Source organism: Patella vulgata, chromosome 4 (genome assembly GCF_932274485.2).
Source record: "Patella vulgata chromosome 4, xgPatVulg1.2, whole genome shotgun sequence".
NCBI lineage: Eukaryota > Metazoa > Mollusca > Gastropoda > Patellidae > Patella > Patella vulgata.
Genome location: NC_065882.2, coordinates 76,102,420 through 76,128,633, shown reverse-complemented (window position 1 = coordinate 76,128,633; position 26,214 = coordinate 76,102,420). Strand labels below are relative to the sequence as shown.

General features: G+C 33.8%; 1 protein-coding gene across 1 annotated transcript in view; it reads left to right on the top strand.

The window, feature by feature from the left end:
* Positions 1 to 26,214, top strand: part of LOC126818063 (VWFA and cache domain-containing protein 1) — a 62,823-nt gene that overhangs the window by 8,646 nt on the left and 27,963 nt on the right. The window contains exons 2-5 of the mRNA XM_056100079.1: positions 7,925 to 7,987; positions 8,426 to 8,574; positions 9,258 to 9,364; positions 24,165 to 24,303. Of these exons, the coding sequence (XP_055956054.1) occupies positions 7,925 to 7,987; positions 8,426 to 8,574; positions 9,258 to 9,364; positions 24,165 to 24,303 (458 nt within the window). The remainder of the gene's footprint in view (positions 1 to 7,924; positions 7,988 to 8,425; positions 8,575 to 9,257; positions 9,365 to 24,164; positions 24,304 to 26,214) is intronic.

Below are 26,214 nucleotides of genomic sequence, written 5' to 3'. Positions count from 1 at the left end.
ATGTTGGGGTATTTGGTAGAAATATATTTATTATTCATCTATTCACTGGTCTGTATGACTTGTGAATATATTAACTATGTTTTACTGGCCACTGAGTTCAACTTGCTGGATTTTATGGGCTTACAGAAGCTAGAAATTGCCTTTGTAGACTGCCTCAGTCAACACAAAAACTGTTAAGATATGGCGATAGACAAGACCTGTCATTTGCCTGGAGGCATATCACTGGTAAACACATAACTAACATCTTACTTGCTTTCCTTAATACAAACACACTGCATATATTACTCTGATCTGTCACAATATCAAACGGATCACACACTCAACAATTCTATCACAGATCTATTACAAAATTAAATTATCAATCAAGTTACTTGTCTTTCATTTGTTTTATTTTTTTTAATGAAATGGAAGTTTTAACAATAAGCTAGTGTTTCATGATTGTTAACTTATGGTTTCTGTTATTATTGTTCAATGTACCTAGATGTTTATATACCACTGTCACAATTTTTTTCCTCATTTGTAATTTGTATGCTTGATAACGACCAGTGAAATCTTGTCGAAACGTGGTGTGTATGTTATCCATTGAACTGTGTAGTGTTAAACAATAACCACATTTTCCTCAAAAGTAGTGGGTCCTACTTATTTACAACAAGAGTGATTTGTTTGTCATTAGTACCTAGACCTAAACTATTGCAAAAAGTGACTGACAATGATATATATATTCTACACATCATTTCCAAAGTTCAAATAATTTCATGACAAATTATGGATACAAGATTTTAGCTTTGATTTTTTGACTGATACTGATATATGTTTTCAGAGGTTCAACTTCCACAAAATCCTTCTATTCACAAAGACTTTAACATCCATTTTCTGTACCCCCCCACCCCCTTTTTTTCCTAAAGCAAAAAAAAATATTTTTATGTGAGGGCCTATTTCTTTTATTATATATAATAAACGGGACTAACTTTAGCATGATCCTTCATCAAACTTACGTCTTCAATACAAACACTTGTCTTTTAAAAGATAGTATAGCACAAATAGTTGCTTGCCTCTTTCCTTCTTAAGACGATATAGATAGTGTATAATATCTGGAGCCAAGTATTTCACAGTATGTTATCTAACAACTTGTCTCCCCTTACCGCCAGTTAACGGCATCATCATAAAATGAGACTGACTGGAGCCATATACTAACTTTTAAGTATTTTGCCATATACACCGAAAAGAGAAAACAGGGCCATTGATGTAAATATTATAGTTTTTCCACACAACTTCAAATACTCCATCATTCTAAGGTGATGGCTTCCACATTACCCCAGCTTTCAGTTTAACAGCTCAGGCTTTGAACTGTGCCAAGCTATAAACTCATCCATGCAATACGAATGATATTTAATCACCGCCAATAAACATAAACTACACCACAGTATCGTGCTTTTTTATAAAAAAAATCCTGCACGCATCTCTCCGCAGTTCTTTAATGTTTTTGCATTCAGTCTGGGCCTGTAATTAGTGAGTTTTTTTTCGGTTAAGATGAAAGATCTTGATCAGAGATGCATGTTTAGGTAATGGTTAATTTTCTGCTTCATATTTGAAACAGTTGTTCTTAGAAGATTTTTTAGAGACTGTTTATTAATAACAGTTTCCTTTAAAGTTTGAAGCGATAATTTTATTTTTGAAAGATGAAACATATTTTTGACACAAGATATTGCACGTTTTTTAGTGCTGCTGTCTTTTGAAGTGGAGTAATCATATAGGAAATCTACCGCAAAGTTCCGTCTCGGGTTTCATAACTGTTTACACATGTTTATATTTACCTTTTGACATATGTAATATCTCTATTAAATATTTTTAATTGATTATTCGGTTGCACGACATGGTTGTTTCTAGAAGTTCATAGCATATCGCATAATCGTCAAATTAACCAGTTTCTAATCATGGCTAGAAATAACAGCTTTTAATTGTTTATTCAGTTGCACGACATGGTTGTTTCCAGAAGTTCATAGCGGATCAAATTATCGTCAAATTAACCAGTTTCTAATCATGCCTAGAAATAACAGCTTTTAATTGATTATTCGGTTGCACAACGTGGTTGTTTTCAGAAGTTCATAGCAGATCAGATAATCAATAAATTAACCAGTATCTAATCTTAAATAGAAATAACAGCTTTAGTTGTACCTGACAAAATGTAATACATACTAAACTCAGGCTGTCTGTCTACAGTTAACTCCATTTGAGAACAGACACTAAGCTTGTTGACCGACATTTTGAGTCTTAAATCCACTATTTTAGTTGAAGACATTAAACATGCATTATGCAAGAGCTAAATCTGCCTATTGCAGGTCTTTCTTTAGGCCTGAAATATTTCTAAAGTATTAATTAGACATTGATTAACTAATCCAGGCCTTAGTCAACTCTCGATGGCATCAGATTTCTCCGATATTAAATAGATTACTGTAGAATGGTTCAGCAATACTTTGATTTAATCAAATATGGAGGACCGAGACTTAGCTTCGATCAACCAGTACGGTGGTTGAAATTATTGCACACGTCTGTCAAACCTTCAAAGGCTAATATCTTCGCTTGCAATAGAGTAATTTGAATGAAATTTTCAAATTATTCATTTTACATCATCTACTTTCGAACTATTATAGCAAGAATGGCTAATTCTTTATCTAAATATTACATAATGTATCTTTAAATATACTTAGAGAAGTATTTATTCCGCTTCCATTTAATTAAAATAAAAATGTATATTTAATCATGGTGTGTAGGACAGATGTGAAATGGAGCAGAAGCATTACGAAACAGTATAATAATTTTTGGATATGGCGGCCATTCAGGGCAGAGTTCTATTTTCAAATTTTGAAGTAATTGAATCTCTGTGTGCAGAATGAATGTAATGTCGCCATTTTGAACTTTGTGCCGGACATGTATGAATAAAAACACAGAAAAAAGACAAATCAGTGCTAAACAGAATAACAGGCACCACTTGGATTGTTCCTGACAATGTCTTCGAGACAGGTGCCTTATTTTTATGCTTGTCTTTATGGTTTGTTGGGTTTAACATTCACTTCCAATGAGGGTGGGGGGTTGGATGGCTGAATGGTTAGCACGTGCGGTCTGTATCATAAGGCCTGTCATTGAGTCAACTGGCGTAGTTTCGAATTGCCGGTTGTACGTGACAAGGAGTAGGGTCGCCTGTCCAATCTCGTGCGTTTTCGCCGGGTCCTCCGGTTTCCTCCCACAGCTAAAGACCCCTACGCGCAAGCGAAATATTGAAATAAAATTAAAACATATGTTAGTCCCGAAATGACCTAGTTTGTGTCGAGTGGACGTTAAAGCCCATTTCTCTCTCTCTCTCTCCAATGAGGGTGATATCTCAGACAAGTGTTTGAGTCATAATGGCGGTCAAGACCGAGGGCTACGGATAATAAACGAAACTAGATCTAACCCATCGTTCATTTTGAATGCGGAATAAATACCATATTTTTCAAAACCCAATTTTCAAACATGGCTATGATCCACCTCTGCTATGTACATGTAACTATAAAATTCTACAATCTGTACAGAACAATGCAAAAATATAGAAGCCACATAAGTCTTGATGTTTGTGAGACTAGTCCGGCTTAAAGTGGGAATGGATGGGTGTGGGAAAAAAAAAATTGTGCCACTGCTCCATCCCTTGATTAAAGATGCTATCATGCCATTTGAGATACAGAGTCTGGATAGAAAAAATCAAGAGCGATTGTTTGTTCATGGGGGTTTAATGTCCCCTTCTACCTAGGGTGATATCGCAGACAAGAAGGAGACTGTTTAATGTTTTTATACTCAGTAAACTTATTGTTAATTGATAACACATGATTAATAATCTGTTTATAGTAATGAGGATGATGTCCTCTTCTTAACAATTTGCACTCAGTTAACTTTTTTTGTAGAAATATCGGTTAAAGTAGAGTAATAGTATACAGATAAAGGGTAGTGTAATGGTGATATAATCATTGGGGGGCTAAGATTTCTTATCTCAGACCCTTTTCGTAACAATCCTCATGCACTAGACCAGTATGCACTTACCAATCTTGTCAAGCTTTTAAGCCACTGATTGTAGTTTGAGGTATTTCATGAGAGAGAGAGAAATGGGGCTTAACGTCCACTCGACACAAACTCTTCCACTCGACACAAACTCAGGACATATGGTTCAATTTTATTTCAATAATTATTAGCTTGCGTGTAGGGGGTCTTTAGCAGTGGGTAAAACCCCCCTCGATATTGGACAGATGACCCTAGGAATCGAAACCGTGCCATTTGACTCAATAACAGACCTATAGCTCATACATTAAACCATTAGGCCACCCAACCCCTTGAGATATTGATAATCTCTTGTAAACTATAATACTGTTCAAGTTGAACCAGTTCTGTTCTGTATTTCATAAAACTTGAGGGGGATTGGATGGCTGAATGGTTAGCGTGTGCGTGTTGTATCATAAGGTCTGTCATTGAGTCAGCTGGCGTGGTTTCAATTCCTCGGTTGTGGGTTTTCTCTAGGTCCTTCGGTTTCCTCCCACTGATAAAGACTGCTACACGCAAGCGAATTATTGAAATAAAATAAACCACATGTTAGTCCCAAAATAACCTAGTTTGTGGTCAGCATTAGCAAAGTGTTGTTGTGTATATGTATATAAAGTCTTGTCATATTTTCCTGTTTTGTCATAGCTTGATAATGACTAGAGAAGCCTAGTTGAAACATCGCTCAGTAATAAGCAGTAATTGTATTCCATAGAATTGTGACCTGTATATTCCAGTTCAATTACCAAATACCAGTGAAACAATTTACGCTGGAATTAGTCTGTTGCTTATAAACAAGATGGAGGACCCTATTGTATATAAACAAGATGGAGGACCCTATTGTATAATATTATGTCTTTCTCCATTGTTATGACTGGTCAAGACAAATTTATTTAAGGATCTAATTACTGACACTAATTAGTAATTGATTATATAATATTTGATAATTTCTATCAGTTGAAATTTGATTACGATTCTGTGATTTGTAAATGTAACAAGACTTTATAATTTTGATTTAAAAAGGATTTATTCAGAATTCTTATTTACAACCATGAATGGAATAATATAAATAAATTGAATACAGTAACAAGCAACTTAATGCTTGTACTTATTTACCAATTATTTACCAAGTCCATAGTCCAACTATCATTAAGTTATTATCAGACTACTGGTATTCATGAGCTGGTTGTCTGTATGTTAGCTAAGTATCTCAGAAAAACCAAGGTCCACTTTTATACCCCATGCAGTCCTTCACGTTTATGAAATCATGAAGGAGCCATAAAAAGCTTTTGCCAATTTCAAAAATTAGAAAAAAAGCTCCTGTAAAAAAACCTTTCTTAATTATACTTCATGGATTAAGGCTTTTTTATTTATGCTTTAGTTTTGTTTAAAATTCTCTTTACAAATGTTTATGTTCTTATGGAAGATAATGCCTTACATTAGCATTCAATATCAGAATGAAAAATAGGGAAATCTGTTTGGTGAATATGGGCTGTTTGAATTACCTCTATGGAAACTGATAGCTCGAACATATGCAGTTCAAAAATAAACAAAAACTGAAAGTAGTTTATTAATTTCAATATTTAGGAGTGCAATTTTGCTAATTTGCGGAGATCTTTAATGACTCCCTCGAAGGAAAGTTGAGGTACGTTGAGAGGAGCAGGAGTGAAAATGCACCTTAAACGTGAAGGACTGCCCATGCCCATGGCATGCATGTAAATGATTGTTTGGCAGTTAGAAATGCTGTTATTTGTCAATACTGTGAAAGTTGAATCTCAAAGAGGGATATCAGTCCAAAAATGGTCCAATTCCATACATTTCAACTTAGATTAAAAGTCATGGAAAACTTGATATTTTCCGAAAAACATGCCAAATAACACACATTAGAATTTAAGCCATAAAATATTAGATATTGAGACTTTAACCTGTAAAATATTAGATATTGTTCCAAAAAATGCAGATAACTATCAGCGGCTTTAATATTTGGTTTCAAAAGTGGAGTTGATGAAATGAAATGAAACAGGGTTTAACGTCCTACTGTTCTGCACCGACTGGGATAATAGATACGGGCATACACCATACAGTGTGCTATGAGGTAACTTTTGCCAGGTCATCAGTGCTACTGCATAATCTTATATCAAATTCTAACTTCCAAGTGATTTTTTTACGTGCATGGCAATGTGTACACAGGACCTCGATTTTTCATCCCATCCGACTGAGTAAGTTGTCCCTTGCTAGGCCCTCGGGAGTTTGTGAACAGAGACTGATATATGATATAAACCCAACAGGTGTATTGTAACTATATACACACAGTTTTATACAAGTCTCTTTCATGTTTATAGTTCAATAAAACATAGTAAAAAATACACAACAAACTTCACACTAGACAGTAAACTACTTGATAAAACCTTCAAGTACACACATAGATAAAACTACTTCTGTCATTTCTTGCTTATACTTTGATGTATTGTAATCTACAGATATAAGCTATTAAATTACATACTAATACTCTCCAGTGATAAATATTAACTCAGAATTTAAATATTTAGAAATATTTGAATAGATTACTTATAGGTCAACTTTAGAGTTTACTATTTGATGAATTGTATGAATAAATATATTTAGCTGTTAAAATTTAACTATCGTAATTTAAAATGAAATTACTGAACCCCTTATTAACTAAGAATTTAAATATTAGAAAATTTTGAATACTTTACTTAAAGGCCAACTTTAGAGTTTAATATTTGATGAAATGTATGAATAAATATATTTAACTGTTAAAATTTAACTATCGAATGGCCCAGTTTCAGTTACGAGGGAATTACCAAACCCCCTATTAAATCGGAATTTGTATGTTTAAAAATATTTCAATATTTACTTGTACTTTAAAGGACAATTTGAGTTTAAAGTTTGATGAAATGTACGAACTCAGTTCAACAAATATATATAGTTGTTTAAATGTAACTATTTGTATATGCCCAGCTTCAGTTTCAACTTAAAATGAATTCACCGAACCCCCTAAAACTTCTGCACCTCGTATAGCACATGTCATACGTGCCGTCTCATTAGCCCGGTTGGTGCAGAAAAGTAAGACGTTAAGCGGTTAAGCCCCTTTTTGTTTCCATACAATTTCAACAAGTAGCCTTTAATGATCAGTTTTCCTGTCTCCAATATTGTCAGTTCTCTGTCAAGTTAAGGAACATGTAACTATTGGGGGCCATACCTAACTTTTACTTTCACAGTACACACTTACCATGGTTAGTACTAATTGATAAGGCCAGCTCAATTTGTTGTCATAGGTCACGAGATGTAAACAGGGCTAGCGCTAATCCTAACCTACAATCTCGCCAACGATCACATGCCCTAACCTTATTTACATCTCTGCAACCTTGACAAAATTGAGCTGGCCTTAACAAATAGATTTAGCCCCTTACCACCTTTTAGATATCTTGTTTCCAAACCAAACCCTCTGTTTATCCCCCACCACGAGTCAGAACTACATTGGTTTTATGAATTGTTTTATTTTTGTTACACGAGCGTATATGCATATTGTGAATAAAGATCCTTGTTTTAACTTGTTAGCACGCACGCGCTAAATCATAAAGTCTGTCATTGAGTCAACTGGCGTGGTTTCGAATCCCCGGTTGTACGTGACAAGGAGTAGGGTCGCCTGTCCAACCTCGTGGGTTTTCTCCGGGTCCTCCGGTTTCCTCCCACTGCTAAAGACCCCTACGCGCAAGCGAATTATTGAAATAAAATTGAACCATATGTTAGTCCCGAAATGACCTAGTTTGTGTCGAGTGGACGTTAAACCCCATCTCTCTCTCTCTCTTTAACTTGTTATTTTTTCTGTATTTTTCAGGCTATTTATGACTCTTTACCATATACTAACGAAGAAACTAACTTAAAATCTAATTTAGACAAAGTAAGTACCACAACATTACATATTTATATTAAAGTCTTAAAGTAGCTATTTCTTTTGGAATATCGTAAGTATTTTTAGACGAAGCAAAAGTTTGACCTGATCGTATGACTACGAGTGCTATTATTTAGCAGACGATGTTTATATTTATTATCATTGATCTTCGAAACCATTTCCCATATGGTACATACAACTAATCACTCTCCTTAATATCAGATCACTCTCCTTAATTTCTAAATCGAAACTGAGAGAGCTTTTTCAGGGGAGCAATTTGTTCAATGTGTTCATTAAGGGGAACTTTTTTCCTCTAAAATAAAAAGAACAACGACTAATACTTAAAGTCTGAACCAGAGACTGTTGAATAGGTACTGATATTTATTTGTTAAATAACATATTATTGTCGTACACTGAGCCTAATATCTTCATGGTTCTCCATTTCAGATTACTAGTAGCTTGCAGACAAGACTTAGGAATTATCTTCAAGTTTTAAGAACAAATAAAATAACGGTAGAAAATTTATACAAATTTCATGTGAAGCAGCCAATAACACAAAAACTTGACTGTTGTAGTATTCAGTTTAAAGATTTCAAGTAAGTAGATTTGAATAATTCTTATACACCGACTCCTTATGATAATTTTGTTCGCGTGTAAGTGGTTTTTCACAATTACATTGGAATTGATATGGCTCCCACTTCAGCTCCCATTTTTGTAGATATCCCAATATACCCTTATCATCATGCTGTAAGTTTCAGAGAAAATAATATAAATCTTTCACATTACATAATTCCTTCATTGACCGTATTTGCTTGTTATCTGTTGAAATATTAGATAATCATAAGTACATATTCCACAAACTATATTTATATACGCCCACATTTTCATGTGGATGTATATTGTTCTTGCCCCTGTCCGTCCATTTGTCAGTCCACAATTGGTTTGTGAACACTCTACAGGTCACAATTCTTATCTGAGTTTGACGAAACTTGATACATAGGTTTATCTCCAAAAGATCTTGGTTCCTGTCGATATTGGCATATATCGGATTGTAACTTCATGGATTATGGCACCTGATTGTACGAAAAATCATTTCTTTTTTTGAGCTTGTCCTCTGTCCATCTCTTGCAAAATGTGGGCGTATCTTGCATGGCAACTGTTTGTTAAATAAATATTTCACAAGCAAACCTTTTTAAAGTTGCTAATCAATGTGATTTTATAATTAGGACCGTATTCATTATGAGCTATTAACGTTATCGTTATAATTTTCTAATTATAGAAGTGAGAATCAGTATGGATGTAGGATATCTAAACAAACAAGTTGTGATTTAATACCTCCCAGTACACCACGTGGAGCTTTTAATCCAGGCAGAAATCTCACGGAAGGTAAGCCCTTTAACATTATTAAAAACATGTAGCATAGATCTCACGCTTGTCCTTGTGGAATTTTTAGATGAGTAAACAGAAACACCACTGTCTGGATCCAATTCTCCCCTTCACATGTTATAAAAGCCTGGAATTAAAGGCACCTGTCACAGACAATGTCCAGTACCACTTTAGACTCTTGGTGTCTGTCATTTTTTCTGTCCAGGGCCGGTTTTCGACAACATTTGACCAATTTCGCCAAATTGGACCCCGCACTAAGAGGGACACCACAGCTCACCAATTTAAAAATTTCAAGGCAATCTGGCAGCAGGTGTGGCTATTTTTTCATATCCTGCTGCAATGTATTTATATTCTGTAACTTCAGGCCTCTCAAATTGGGCCCCACATTTTCTACAACCAGCCCTGTGTCTGCCACAGTGTTTTTATTGATATTTATTAACACATCTCTGGTGCAAAGTTCAAGATCTTGGGTGCTGGTTCTGTTAGTGCCTGACATTTTGTCCATTTATGTTAAAGTCGTAATTTCCAGGCCACAACATGTAATGATAATAAAGATTAACGATAATAGGTTTATTGAGAAAGTATTTAGTCAATAGGCTCACATTACAGTCAGTGGTTATAATAATCATAAATTTATCATTCTTAGAGCCTTTGGGGGTTGGATGGCCAAATGGTTAGCACGCGCGCGCTGTATCATAAGGCCTGTCATTGAGTCAACTGGCGTGGTTTCGAATCCCGGTTGTACATGACAAGGGAGTAGGATCACCTGTCCAACCTCGTGGGTTTTCTCCGGGTCCTCCAGTTTCCTCCCATTGCTAAAGACCCCTACGCGCAAGCGAATTATTGACATAAAATTAAACCATATGTTAGTCTCGAAATGACCTAGTTTGTGTCAAGTGGACATTAAACCCCATTTCTCTCTCTCTCTCTCTCTCTCTTAGAGTCTTTGACCGGGAAATCTTTCATAGTATTTTAATTTTAAAATTGTGAAAAAAAAAGCCATAATATTCTGAAGACAAGTAATAATTGTCCATCTAACATCAAAGATACCCATAAATTCTAATCTAAATCTGATGCATAAGGGACCTTATTATTTTTGTTTGAAAAGAGATAAGTTTGAATGCATATTCTATGCAGTTTTCATGTTTCGATTTGAGTTGTCTGAAAGGAGGGTTTTAATTGAACTTGTAGTTCTTCAATAGGACTGGCTTGTTAATATTGCATTATTGAATTATGATAGCCTTCAATAAGAGTGTTTGATAACTGAACACAACTGTTTACAGTTACAAAAGAAGCCAGTTTGCCAATATTCCAAGCTGTATCTAATTCTATAATCAAACAGTGTGCAGACATCAAAGAGTTGAGTGTCAAACTTAATAAAAGGCTGGGTTCGTCCATGTTTATTTTCCTCTTCTCTAGGTCACGAGTTTCACTATGTATTGTATGGTTCATTTTAGTACTCAATGAACAAGACTAATCTTAAAGCCTTATTTCAATTGAAAATCACATTCAATTTCACGACGAGGGTCCTCCAAGCTGCCTAAAAACCTCTATGGGCTTTGATTGTATTTGTATTAGGAAAACTTATATTAAGTTGTAAATCTTTCCAGTTGTATTATTAGTTGACCTCAGTCTTTTATCTGGTCCTTTGATTTTAAAACATGTCGTGAACGGGGGTTTTGTGGACCCATTTATATCTTATTTAATACATTTTGATAAAAAGAAGGAGAGCACATACTCATAAATATTGACAGTAAATTTTATCACTTGAAAAGAGTTTTATATTTTACTTTTCTTGTTTTATAAGAGTCTTAAATATATAACAGCATACGGTTCTATACGTCCTTTCATCTGGGTTACTCTATTAAAGATAGGTATGTCTATGAATTATCATTTTTTTTTTTTTTTTTTATTCGTCCTTTCATCTGGGTTACCCTATTAAAGATAGGCATGTCTATGAATTATCTTCTTTTTTTTTTCTAACCAGGTCCTCTGGTTTCCTCCCAATTTAAGACCAAGGTACAAGCGAATTATTCAGAATAATTGTACCGTTTGGTTAGTTCCCAAATGACTGGTGTTTTGATCTCTCTCTCTCTCTCTCTCTCTCTCTCATTCCTATCCTACTCTTGTTTTTCAAACTCCCAACTCCAAATACCAATTTTGATCAGAATATAAGAATAATGTAAATCAAGTTTTGGGTCATATAGTTAAAACAAAACTCTTGCTATGTATGTTTAATTTTATTCGTATTCAGGGCGTTGGCACAGGTTGTATTTTGATGGCGACTAACTGACACAATTTTATAATTTGCTTACAAATTTATAAACAGACTGGCTATAAATAAATTATGAGAAATTTGTTAGATATATCAACTTTTGATGTTTAATGGTCTCCTAAAATCTGACCTCAATATAATAATGGGTGTAGAATTTGTTACAGGGGAGTAAGTGCGTTAGTGCAATAGATGTCCGATCGGATCATTTCCTTCTCAGGTCATTTTTTACATTTAGGTGGGGGAGGGTCAGAATTGTCTAATGAATACACTTTAGATCATAAGGTGTGTCATTTACAGCTGACGTGGTTTCAATCCCAAGGTTGTATGTGAATTATCTTTTTTTTGTATTCTAACCTTGTGGGTGTTCTCCAGGTCGTCTGGTTTCCTCCCACTTTAAGACACAGGTACAAGCGAATTATTCAGAATAATTGTACCTTTTTGTTAGTCCCCAAATGACATAGTTCATGTTTTTAATCGTGTTTAGATCAACTGGCATGGTTTTGATCCGAAACTTGTACATGACTAGGAGTAGAGTCGCTTGACTAATCTTGTGGGTGTCCAGCAAGTCATCTGGTTTCCTCCCACTGCTCCAACCTTGTGGGTTTTCCGCAGGTCCTCCGGTTTCCTCCCACTGCTAAAGACCCCCACGCGCAAGCGAATTATTGAAATAAAATTGAACAATGTTAGTCCCGAAATGACTTAGTTTGTGTGGATGTTAAATCTCATACCCTGCAGTTCCCCATTGAATTTAGATAAGTGGAGACACTCTGTAAAGCTACACTATCAAATTATTTTACTGGGTGTGTTTGAAAAAAAAAAACATGATTGGTGCTATGATAAAATTGGCTGTGTGCATTAAAGATCTCTGGCAGTGGAAATTGGACGGAATGTAAAGTACAATCTTGATAAGTTTAGAAGAAAAAATATAACCATGGGTTGCACAGACATTTAAAAGCATTTCTTTCATTTGCTTTTCAGCCTGTTGGATCACTGAAAATAACATTCTGGTTAAACCATAGTGGTACCAAAATATCGGCATTCTAATTTCATGATTCAAATTTTGATATATTATAAATGTACTGTCCTTTTATTCACATACACTGGATAATACCCATATTTATTTACTTCAAACTTGCAACAGTTAAGTAACATTAAAGGTGTTGCCATTGTCCGATTTGTCGGTGATAGTTCAACCTACACAGCAAGCCGTCTGACCCGGTTGACTTTAATGCCTTTATTTGTAAAGACCTTGAAGCTAAATACAGTGTAAAGATCAATGGTGGGATATTGGGGTGAAACTGAAGAGAAAAGCATGTGGTAACTGTTGGCAACCAATAGCCTCCATTCCCAGCTGTATACATATAATGTACATGAACAGTCTGGAATATTTTCTACAGTTCTTTTGCTTCTACAAAATAGTTTTTGATAAATAGTTTCGCACCTTTTTGTATGCCACTTACAAATTAAAAAAAGTCAATTGTTGTGAAACATTCAATGATTTACTTGTTCTCTCCTACCGCAAATAGAAATCACATCAGACACCATATTGCTACTTTTTGCTACAGTTGTCTGCTTGTTCGCTAAGGAGGAGTAGGGTCTCCCGTCCAACCTCGTGGGTTTTCTCTGGTTCCTCCGGTTTCCTCCCACTGCTAAAGACCCCTACGTGCGAGCAAATTATTAAAATAAAATTAAACTATATGTTAGTCCCAAAATGACCTAGTTTGTGTTGAGTGGACGTTAAACCCATTTTCTCTCTCTCTTTTTGTCCACTATGGATGAACCTTAAAAATCCCGACTTATAGCTTATGTGAATTGTTTAAATGGCATTTAGTAATTGAACTGGAATATACAGGCTTGACACTGACTAGAGATGTCTAGTTGAAACGTCATTCAGTAATAAGCAGTAATTGTATTCCATAGAATTGTGACCTGTATAGCTTATGTGAAGACTCCCGGTTGACCTGCCGTAGCCATGAACCAGAAATGGCATAACTCTGAAACCAGAAGTGGTGTCCATCGCTACCAGGCCTATGTTACTCCGCGTTCCGAGTTACTCAATACACCAAATTTTAGCCTCGAGACAGCTGTAGTGTAGCTATCAACCCTGAAGAGACAGACGACAGTCACAAATATTAGTATAGATAGTGTAGTCCCTGGTCAACAGACCTACAACAGACTTGGGTAGAATAAAGCAGGAGTTTAAACGTCTTACAACCATTGGGTAAATGTAACATTAACGAATCCTGCAAGATCTTTTTATACAGTGGTGGTCACCTGATTAACTTGTAAATATGGTACATTTGGTTGATTAGATTCATCAAATTGTCTAGAATAAGATGTTGATATTTCTCTTGAATTTAAAAATTTAAGGTAGTATTTGTTGAGGTAGAAACAGTACGCCCTACAGAATGTTGCCGTTAATAAAAGGTTCGAAATCGTTCGGTTTACAATTTATCAGTAGGGTTTATGATTCAAAGTTTCTAGATTTAAGATGTTCATATTGCACCGGTATTTACAAATTTAAGATGGTTTGTTGTTGAGGTAGAAACGGTACGCCCTACAAAATATTGTCATTAATAAAAAGTTGGAAGTCTGCTGGTTTACGATTCAAAGTTTTAGATGAAGATGTTTATATTCCTCCAAAATTTACAAATTTTAAGATAGTTTTTGTTGAGTTAGAAACGGTACGCCCTACAGAATATTGTCATTAATAAAGGGTTGGAAGTCTGCTGGTTTACAATTCAAAGTTTTAGATTAAGATGTTTATATTCCTCCAAAATTTACAAATTTTAAGATAGTTTTTGTTGAGTTAGAAACGTACGCCCTACAGAATATTGTCATTAATAAAGGGTTAGAAGTCTGTTGGTTTATGAGTTATCAATAAGGCCTATGTATATTGGGTTGATAATTAGATTGATGTAATTTGTTTATTTAGAGGTCATGAAACATGACAAGGTAATTGAAGTGGCCTTCACAGTTATTTGACTAGTTTTCCATACAATGGAGTGAACGAGGTCTCAAATGGCAGTACAGTTACCATGTTAAACGGGGGTTTCATCCCAAGTATGTTGATACAGCTGGTTAACAATACACGGCCACCATTTTATCCTCCGTCTCAGCGTAGTTAAAACCTGAACAGTTTGATACATTGCCTCTCGATCTATGTAGCCATTTGGCCTTTGTATCTTTCTTACTGTGGCTCTAAATGTTTATGCATGGGAGTTCTTTCTGTTTTAATGTCTTAAGAAAAACATTTTCAGTTTTCTTAGTCTGGTGTAAGCAAATACTCCAGTATTCTTTGTTTCCAATCTGGATTACGTAGAAAAATACAAGGAAAAAGATCCAGTTCGGTGAAGAGAGAAATAAAAATCTATTTCCAGCCAGACAATTTTATCCTCTATTGAGTTTAAGCTTTTCTGTGTTTCATGTCAAAGTTTCATCTTTTGGCAGAAATATTGTACCTGTAGCAATGCACAAGTATATAAACAAAGAAATTAATTTCCTCTTGAAACAGAACATTTGTAAAAAGGGAGTCATTTGTTTAGAAAGGAAGGGCCGTAAATCACAAGAACGGCAGTAGTATACATGTACATCCACGTTGGTGATTGATAAAACAGCTTATCTCAAGACTTAATTTGAGCTAGGTTTTAAGATGGTTGTAAATATTTTAGAGGGCGAAATAGGGTTTAACATCCACTCAACACAGGCTATGTTATTTCGGGACTAACATGCTGTACTCTTGCTTGTAGCACTTCATCAATCTTTAAACTGATGACAGATATACATTTCGCGTTAGACCATTCAGCTAATTTATTTTATATTTTTTCGTATTTTATAATTTTTGGCAATTTTATTGGTTCAGTATTCTCATATTTCTTATGAAAAACAAGGTCGCCTGTCTAACCTCGTGGGTTTTTTCTGGGTCCTCCGGTTTACTCCCTCTGCTAAAGATTCCTACGGGCAAGCAAATTATTGAAATAAAATTGGACCATGTGTCAGTCATGAAATGACCTAATTTGTGTCGAGTGGACGTTAAACCCCATTTGTCTCTCTCTCTCTTATGAAAAACTGAGATCTTCATATTTCTCGCTCCCAACTTTAAATCTGTAAAAGATTGATAGAGAGAGTTGGTGATGTCATATGACCCATATTGAGATGTTGATTATCTGGAAGACAATTAAAAATGTTTATGGGGTGTAAATAAGTTTTAATGCTAGTTAAAGTAGGTTTTGTTATTAGTTTTAGTGCCTGCCCCTTCAAATTACCCTTAGGTATGGTATACGGTCATAAAGTTTTCATAGGTAGGGTACGGTATGGTACGGTCATAAAGTTTTCATAGACTAAAAAATGTATAATTAGTGACAGCTCATTAAGTTTTGTAATTAAAGAGAGTTAAGCTATAATTAAAAAGGAGTATTAGTAGGTTATGGCTGGAAGTATTTTCTAAATCCTTTTCTATTCTAAGTTTTTATTGGTTACACAGACATCGTAACCTGAAGCCAAACCCTTAACTCATAGCTACTGCAACCGCCTGCGTCTTTCAAGCCAAGTAGTAAAAGTTGGTAGCAAGAATATAAAAAACTTTTGATAGATCACCAAGCAGCCCTATTTATGTCAGCATGGAAAATCCATCAGAAGAAAAAGTTGTGTTGCTTTCAATATTTATTGGATGGTTTAAGGCAAAGTCGTTATAAGAAAGAAAAAAAAAAGCAATGAAAATATATGAGTTGAGATACGACTATTTTACATTTTAAACAAAATGTTATCAGTTGATCAAGGCAGTACAACTGTGAAAAATATTTTAGCTTACGGCCATATTTTAATGTCGCAGTTAATTTAATTTCAACTATTCTTGAAAAATCTTTATGGATCTGTGAAATTATAATTCGAAAATGAAAAAAAAAAAAAAACAAAAACAATCTTAATACTAGTGCAACTGTGAAAAATATTTTAGCTTTTGGCATATTTAATTTTCGAAGTAGAATTTAATTTCTGCTCTCCTTGAAAAAATCGTGAATAAATTTTATAGATCTGCGAAGTAGAAAATGAAAAAAAAAAATCCCAACAAACTAATTAAATTTGAGAAAATGAAATTTTCTATTTTCGCAGAAGAAATATTGTGGTAGTTGTTGCCTTGGCAATCTATTTGTCTGTTTAAGGGGAAGATGCGATCATAAATATTCTCCATAAAACAGTGAAAATGGCGACAAATTGATCGGTAATGATACTTCTGTTTCACGAGTTTGATTATCTTTTGTTCCAAGTCCTAGTCTTAAGATAAAGAAATTTTATTAAGTCAATTAAGAAATCTCGACAATTAGGAATAAATGAGAAGTATTGGTTTGGGTTATCAGACATTTTCTAATTTAATATAATCGTAGATTTGTAATTAAAAATGTGGCGAGTTAACGGCCACCACACATTCAAATTGTCTATTTTGATTTTTTTTCTGAAATTCATTTTATATTTTGACTAGTTTTATTTTCCTGACTCACGGTTTTGGATGTTTTTATTTTCGTTGGCGTTAATTTAAGAGACATTTGGGACCATGCGCCATAAATTCTGTTTCATCCTCGATAATAATAAAAGAAATATGATTTGTGTTGTCGAATTGGGTAATATTAGAGTCAATTAACGTCCAACATCAAAAGATAAATTTCCCTGATTGTAGCGAGGTACTAACTGAGATTATCATGCTTCGGAGAACAAAGTTTGATTCCTGTTCCAAGACACGTTGATTCTGTAAGATTAAACCTGCAGTGAGCCCACGACCTACCCTAATCTGCAGCAAAGATACAAGCATTACATCAAAAATTGAGGCTTTTGTTGATCGGTGAAGCGTGATCCAGTTATATTAGGGCTTGATTTCAGCATTGCTTGATTGATTTTGTATGAATGGTCTCGGGTTGAACGCAAGCGAGAGTGTGAAGATGAATACTAACGGTTTTCAAGTTGTTATATTTTAATAGAATAGTATTTTCCCTTTTAAACAATCTACTTTTAGCTCATTAGAGCATGAATTTTCTTAACCGTTTTGTAATGGTGGGCCAAGTACTTTCTAATGTCTTGCCACCATTATTACAAAAGGCTTTTGAAACCATTAAATCGCTAAGAACAAAAATCTTGAATTTATGAAAAACTTCTGGAAACACGAAGAAGACAAAGAAAAACTGACAAACTGTTGATCGAGTGTAAAAATATAATAGATTTAACAGCAGGATACTAATTACAGTAAAAAAAAAAAACTGACAAAATTTCTATCTTGAAGTTAGAAAAATGATCATAGACGATGTACAACAGTTCTTGTGTTATTAAATTCATGTGTTAAATATTTATAATTCTACACACCAGTAGGAAAAATTTATTTTTATGATGTAGATATTCTATATTTTGTCTTTATTTATACTCCAGCAAGAAACAATTATATAATTGTCTGCTATTTTGTTCGCCTTATTTTAACTAAAATATGGCCATTTATAAAACTTTTTTGTTTTAATGTATCAAATACATCAATAAGAAACTATGTGCAAGGTTTTGTGTTTCTGGATCAGAGATATTTCTCATAGAACAGTGATTGAATGTTGAGTAAATTCTTAACTTAAGTCTGAGAATACTTTGTGAACTCCAGGCCAGATTGTGTAGATTGTAGTCATCATTCGGTTAACGACCCATCCTGACAAATAATATAGATAGTTGACTGTATTAGTTACTGATTACTAGGCTACTTTCTAACACAGATTACCTTTTATTTGTTCTCTTGCTTTTTGCCACCATGTTTTTCTAGGCCCAAACTGCACCTGAATTCCATAGTTGTTTGCATGCTAATCTCCCATCTTAGGTGCCTTGTTTGCTTTGTTGTCAATGAAATATTCAAGAACTTCTCTGATGTCATTTTACAAGATGAAAGTCAAAGCTGCTGGTTTATTAAATTTTCGTTCATGTTGGTTCTTGAGTTCGTTCAAATATAACCTTTAATGACATCATACGTGAGGTATTAATTTAAATGCATTTTCACTCGGATGTGAAGTTTAAAAAGAAGGAGAAAGAGATACAGGTAATTAATGTCGGCAAACAAATAAATAAATTCTTGTAGAATTTAGCAAATAAATGGAAGTTGGGGATTAAGGTACTTATAGATGTTTATTTGGTTTGAAATTGCAACAAGAACACTTCAAATAAACTCAATATCTTTCGAAAAGATTTAGTGAAAAAAAACTAAATAAATAGTTTTTGCGTCAATTTTCAATGAAATTTTCAAGCGTTTACATACTTACATTTGATTCAAAATAGCATCGAAATGAGTAAAATTGTAATATTTGAATTCTATTTTGTTAGTTTTTGGTACAATTTCCGATTTAAAAAAGATTCTGAAGTATCGTAAGAAATTCCTCCATTTAGTTATTTAATAAGTTGATATTTCCACTGATTTTGAAATTACTTTGCTAAAACTTTTTTAGAATTATTTTGTTAACTGCTGAGCTTCCACTATCAGCGCTAATGTAGAATTTATTGGCAAAGTTTTTAAGTCTTCTTTATGATAACAGCTACTTGTAATAGATTTCATTACATCTCAATATTTTTAAGTGTAACTTTTTAGAATGTTGAAAGTTTACGTACATACTCTCTTAATCTTTCATGTGGAAAAAAAATTAATTGTATATCGATTCCGAGATGGTTATGTGTTATCGCTTTTTTCACCTCTCGAACATCAATCTTATTAATTTTGTAAGATGTTAGGCATGTTAATATGTTGTTATCATATATTATGTTTGAAGTAGCGATCATACACAAGTCGAGTCGACCCTATATCATACGTTATCAGTCTTTATCATGTAGAATCCGTCTCCTTTGATGTTCGTGAAATTAGATAATTCACAAGATCATATCCACACATGTTATTTCCATCATCATTTAATGTTACATTATCCTGATGCAATAATAAAACAAATTTAGAGAAACTCTTTAATGCAGGATAACCTCAGCGACCTCTTCCTATATTTATTTTTTTAATTACCAACATCAAACATGTTTGGTCTTTTTGATAGAGATGACATTTTAGAAGGCGGTGCACCCAGTCCTAATTGGTTAATCAAGTTACATAATTTAGCCTCATTATACACATTAGTTTAGTATAGATACACCGAAATAAAAAACATGATTAATAAGTTGCACATGTGTTCAACAACGCATCTGCATCACATCAAAACTGAAACTTTGAGAAAAAATGTTTTTTAAGCGAACCCGTTAAGCACCATACTAAAGCGTCTGTAAAGGTTAGTTGTGTATGTGTTTGGGTGTAGCTGCTATCAAGCGTTGATAAATCCTGTGAAATTACAGCCCATTATATAACTGGTAAATACAGAATATACCATTGTTCTAACAGATCCAAATATCAAGTAGTTTTAGAAACTGTTGCTTTACAAACATTGAGTTAATATAGTCTCAGTACTAAGACAAAATATTTTTAAACCTCTCCCAAAAAGTGACAAATTTCTTTTTTTTTGGTTTTAATTTATTTTAGTACAAAATTTTCTTCTTAGATGTTGCCTTTTACATTTATAAAACTTGTTTTGTTTTTATGTCACAAGGCTTTTTTTCCCCTATCATTCAACAATTAATTGTCTCTGTGATTTCTTTAAAACAATTGTTAAGAAGTAGTTTTATTTGAAGAGATATTATCAATCTCACCCAAAAAGTAATTTTTCTGTTCTTTGGTGGAGATTGCCAAAAAGTGAGAGGTTCATTCATAAGCCTGGAATTATAAGTCACATGTCGCAGACAATGTCCGGCACAAATTCATGCTTTGTCAGGCATAGACTTGTCTGTTTTTTGTATTTTTTGTGGATACGTTTAATACAAATGAAATGGAATAAATAAAGCAAACACCCCCCTCCCCCCACCACACATACACAAATTTGGTAAATAACTGACCAATCCAATAAGACAAATGAAGGACACTGCAATTGCTGGTATTCAGTACGAAAGTTAAGTGGTTGTACAAAGAGTATATCAATTAACATGTAGTTACTCATTTGATTTGATATATGCGTTTATTATTTGTTATTTGCAATATCTGTGTTTAAAATACAGATGTGACGTCACCCTTTGATGTTGGCGTACCATTATTTCAAATAATCGTACGGGCAACTTGCCAATCTTACATTATTTATACTAGTGAAATATTGGACTCGTGTGACGTATTTCACTGTAAAAGCACATGTGGAGTGTCTGTATTTTAAGTCGTTTAATTTTCTCGAGCTTAAGACATTGCGTAATATATTGTAAAAACACTTGGACCTACGACCCTCTTGTTGTTGCACTATATTACTTAATGTCTCGCTCTCAACCATTAAACAATACATATTGTAGGTCTTTGTCCATGGATATGTCTTGTGGGGTTTTGTTTGTGTAGTGCAGTCCTCCTGAGTTTACTCTTATCGCTAACAGTTTCGATTCAGAATAAGAATCCTTTTTCAAGCATACAATTAAAATTAAATCATTTCTGAAAAAAATTTTGTATCCGACAACAAACATTTCATATAGTTTGTCTATTGTTTGTTAGTTGTGATCAGGAAAATTTTTATGCATACATGACGCCACGATACGTAAAAAATCAAAAGAATTACAAAACAATTGTTCCTTACTTTCCTATTTTTCATTTTTTTTACTAAAAAATTTTGTTTGGTTTTTAAGTCCAAAGTCATTTTATTTCTTTTACTTGAAAATCTAGGATATACATGTAGTCTATCTATTGTCCATAGGACTGATTTTGAACTGTGTTTAATACATTCCATGGCGCCATAATGTAAAAAATAAAACTATTATAAAAAAATTTGTTAAGGAATAGAAAGTATACAAACGTTTGACATTAAAAGACAAAACAGAAGTTGACTGGTACTATTTTTTTTTGTGGAGGAAGTATCGAGGGGATGACCTGTTGGCGTTATTTGGCAGACTATCAGATGTTTTACAGTACCCACTGGTAGCGTTAACTTGTGCTTTGAAGAGCAGCCACTAAATGAAAGCCAGATGTCCTCCTCTTAGATGTCTACCAAATACCAGCTGACTACCTTAAGTACTGTTTCCCATAGTCACATTACTGCTGTTATTTGGTGCCAAAATATAAAACTACACTTCCATACATCCTTTCACTTTTTCTTAAAGATACATTGTGTAAGATTTAGATAAAGAGCTGGCCATTCTTGCTATAATAGTTCGAAAATAGATAATGTAAAATGAATAATTTGAAAATTTCATTCAAATGACTCTGTTGCGAGCGAAGATGTTAGCCTTTGAAGGTTTGACAAGACGTGTGCAATAATTTCAACCACCGTACTAGTTGTTCGAAGCTAAGTCTTACTCCTCCATTTTTAGTTTTAATCAAAATATGGCTGAACTGTTCTAATCTATTTAATATCGGAGAATTCCGATGCCATCAAGAGTTGATTATGGCCTGGATAAGTTAATTAATGTCTAATCAATAATTTAGAAAACATTTCAGGCCTAAAGAAAGACCTGCAATAGGCAGATTTAGCTCTTGCATATTGTATGTTTAATTTCGCTTTGTGTTACATAAATTTTCATAAGACTTCTTGGTAGTTAATATATCAATGTTGATTAATTAAGTCTCTAATTATGGTCATTTCAGTCCTTCACATTTATGAAATTGTGCGGGAGCCATAAAAAGCTCCTGCCAATTTCAAAAATGAGAAAAAAGCCCATAATTATATTGGTGGAGTAATTCTACAATTTCTTGAATTAAGGAGAGCCAAATTGTATTTACATGTGTATGCGTTAATCTTGTTTAATATTCTCTTGATATGTTCTTATTGAAGATACTGCCTTACATTAGCATTCGATATCAGAATTAAAACGAACAAAAACTGAAAGTAGTTTATTAATCTCAATGTTAGGAATTACAAAGAAGGAAGTCCTCTTGATTCAATGTTAAAACTTGCAGCAGATCTTTAAATTTATCACTTCCGAAATTTTCATGTATTTATTAGCAGTAGAGATATAGGCAGGCCATATACATTGTGAATTAGAATTCATTCATCTTTTGTGTTTTATTTCATACTCTTTTTCTCCAAAAGAAATCTATATTTCAGTTCACTTCTGCTGATAAATGTTCCATCTATGTGTTCTGTAAGCATGAAAATAGAGATTAGAGAAACTACAAAGGGTTATTAGCAATAGAGGTATAGGCAGGCCGTTTACATTGTAAATTAAAATTCGTTCATCTTTTTCTCCAAGAGAAATCTATATTTCAATTCACTTCTGCTGACAAATGTTCCATCTATGAAAAGAGAGATTAGAGAAACTACAAAGGTTTCTGTGTTTATGTTTCGTATGTTGTATAAAAGTTTCAGAAACATTTTTGAAGAGTTAGATTATGTTTGAAGTAAGAGACAAGTACAATATCAAGACAGGTTTTTTGGGTTTCTGTTGCATTTGGCATTCTGATTACAGCTTTGAACAGATGTAAGAAAAGCTGCTCTGGTGTTTTGATTTCAAATAAAGGCATGCCTTGATCGGTGCAATCAAAAACAATGAATTTATTTATGGAATGTTATTGCTCTAGGGTATGCTTCAGATTCTTATATCTCAGAAAGTTTTTATTACATAGCCATAACATTACCCCATAATTACCTCCCTTATTTCCGCTATCGGTAGACACAGAATCTACTCCCAGGCTTAGCTGTCTTCAATATCAACCTTCTCTTATATCTTCAAATGCAGAGGTTCTTTTAATGATACTGTTTAGAAATAAAATTGAGTGAAAATTAATCTGTTTATTTTATACCGAGCCCAATATCTGATATACACAAACAATCCTGTCCTGAATGTGAGATTATAGCTTGCCCTAATTGTTCGATGAATTAAATCAACATATAATTATGACCCCCTCGCTGTCAAATAAATAATCTTTTTACTGCCTAACCTTTATATCGTATTCCTGAATTTAGTATACACAGTTTTTGAGCGAATTAATTCTGAAATTTTTTAGAATAACATTTTATGATCATAACATTTTATGATCATAACATTTTATGATCATAACATTTTATGATCATAACATTTTATGATCAGATTTTACACAATAAACAATAACAAATGGAAAACGGTTATTAATACAATTTGGCGACATTTTGAAGAGTGTTCTCTTAACCTTATCAAGCTAATGCAACATTTCGAAAAGTGTTCTCTGAACATTATCAAGCTATTACAAGGGGGTTTGGATGGCCGAATGGTTAGTGTGGGCACGCGTTGTATCATAAGTCTGTCATTGAGCCAACTGGAGTGGTTTTGATTCCCTGGTTGTACGTGATAAGGAGTAGGGTCGCCTGTCCAACCTTGTGGGGTTTTCTCCGGGTCCTCTGGTTTCCTCCCACTGCTAAAGATTTGCATGGATCTCTATGTTCACAACGTCCCCCTTGAACCCCCTCCATTATATTGGCTTTACTGTTGAATAATGGTATATAGTACATGTTAGTGATATTGTTTTTTCTTTTTTATCAATTTCAGTTTGGAGGAGTAATGTACAGTATTTTTCAACTTTAAAATGGCAATATTTTATCTCTGTAGAAGGTATCCATAGTGAATATCCCGCTAATGGTTTCCGTTGGTCACAAGATTGTCATAATGTACATGATACCAGACACAGGTCAGCATACACTTTCAGCCTTTATTTAATTATAATGTGAACTCTGCTAAAGTAATTGAATATATCTAAGACTTCCAGGAAGAAAAACTGCAAGTAATATATGATGGAATTATTTGTAAAAATTTAGACCCTCCTCCATTTGAACGTAAATTGGAGATTTTGGGGTAATGGAACATATCTAAAACTTCCAGGCAGTAAACTGGAGAAAACCAAAAGAAATCAAATAAGTCTAAAAAAAATGCAGAGTTTAGTTTTTGAGATGAGAGAGAAAACACTATTCCAATCTTAATAATCCAGTTACGATATCAACATTTTTAAAAGCAATTTTTGTGTGGAAGTTACGACCCTACAGTTCTGAAATTTTGCATAGAGAAGCCCCACATTGTGATTGGTGATCCTATGCATCAAAAAGCTATTTGGTTAATAAGTGGCACTTACAACCTTTCAGAACTATGGCATTGATGAGTGTTATTTGAGGAGTTATTTTTAAATATAGGCCCTCTTCATTTTGAATGCAATTGGGGATTATGGGGATTATGTTATTTTATTTCATTTAAATCTAATTTTCATGATTAGTGATGTTTATTATGAGTAAATCGGCTTTTATAAGATGAAAAATATTTGTCTATAAAAAAGAAAAAGATAACGACATAAATTTATTACCCGTGTTAAACCACATTTCCTCAAATTCAAAACACATTATTTGACTGCCCTTAAACATGTCACATTAAATTTCTGTTATTTCTCTCTCGTGCCATTGCTCGGAGAATAATAATTAATTCTACCCACTGACACGAAAAACCGACTATTTGAACACAGTTCAGTCTTCAAAAGCTACGATATGACATTAATGTTAATAAATAATTATAAATGAGCGTGTTGCGGATAGCAAGCTACATGTAACGATCAAACAGGCCAACATCAAGTCAGTTGACTCTCCATTTGTAAAAATGATAAATAGTAAAATGTATTGATTAGAGGATTGGGGAACGACTTTAATGTCTCTATATCAGTCGTGAGATTAGATAATGCTGATTGAACTAGACTTGCGATTGATTAATGTTACTGTTTACCATAGACTGCCTACAGAAAGGTGATATTATATTCAACCTCTTTGATCATTGGCGATCGAATCACTTGCGGAAATTCATGCAGTATGAGAACGGTTATGGCCATTGATTTTCCCCGATACATAGAGAGGTTTGCTGGGCTGTTGGACAATTTTCCTATAGTTCAACAATGACTTGAGGCATCACATGGCGTCACAAGCTTTTGATGTGCCAATTTAGAATTCTGCTATAATAACTTGCACAAATACGTCTTTAAAATCTATTCTTTTTTAAGCCTGAAACAATTTCTTTCATCTTGGCAAGTTTTTGTTCTCCCCAAAAGTTTTTCTTTGTAAATGGATTCCATATTTATTAAGTGAAAAAGAAATATTTGGTTTGTGCAAAAGCCGCTGTTTGACTTGAGTTTTGACGTGCAGTTACAAAAGGATTAAATGTAAATTTCAGACATGAAAAATAATAAATGCATTAAATTTTGAAAAGAAAAAAAAAAGAATGCTCATTAAGTGGTGGTGTTTGTTGGGTTTCAAATTTCTGAAAATATTTATTTAATATTTAAAATGTTGAGTGAAATGACAGCAAAGTGTAATACATAACAAGGTTCAGTTAGTGTAGGACCTCATGGTGACATGCAGGAACAGATCTGTTTCATATTATTTTATACCCTGAGGCAAGGCCTAGGGGATTGGGTGCGCATTGTTGCAACATTCCATCCCTTACAGAGCTTCATTTCGAGTAATATGTTTCAACTTTTCTCTTATTAAAGGGACAATAACACTCTTGCTGGCTTGACAGCTCTAGAAAAAAAAAAATAGCCTTATTCTAAGTACTAGATGTGTTAGTG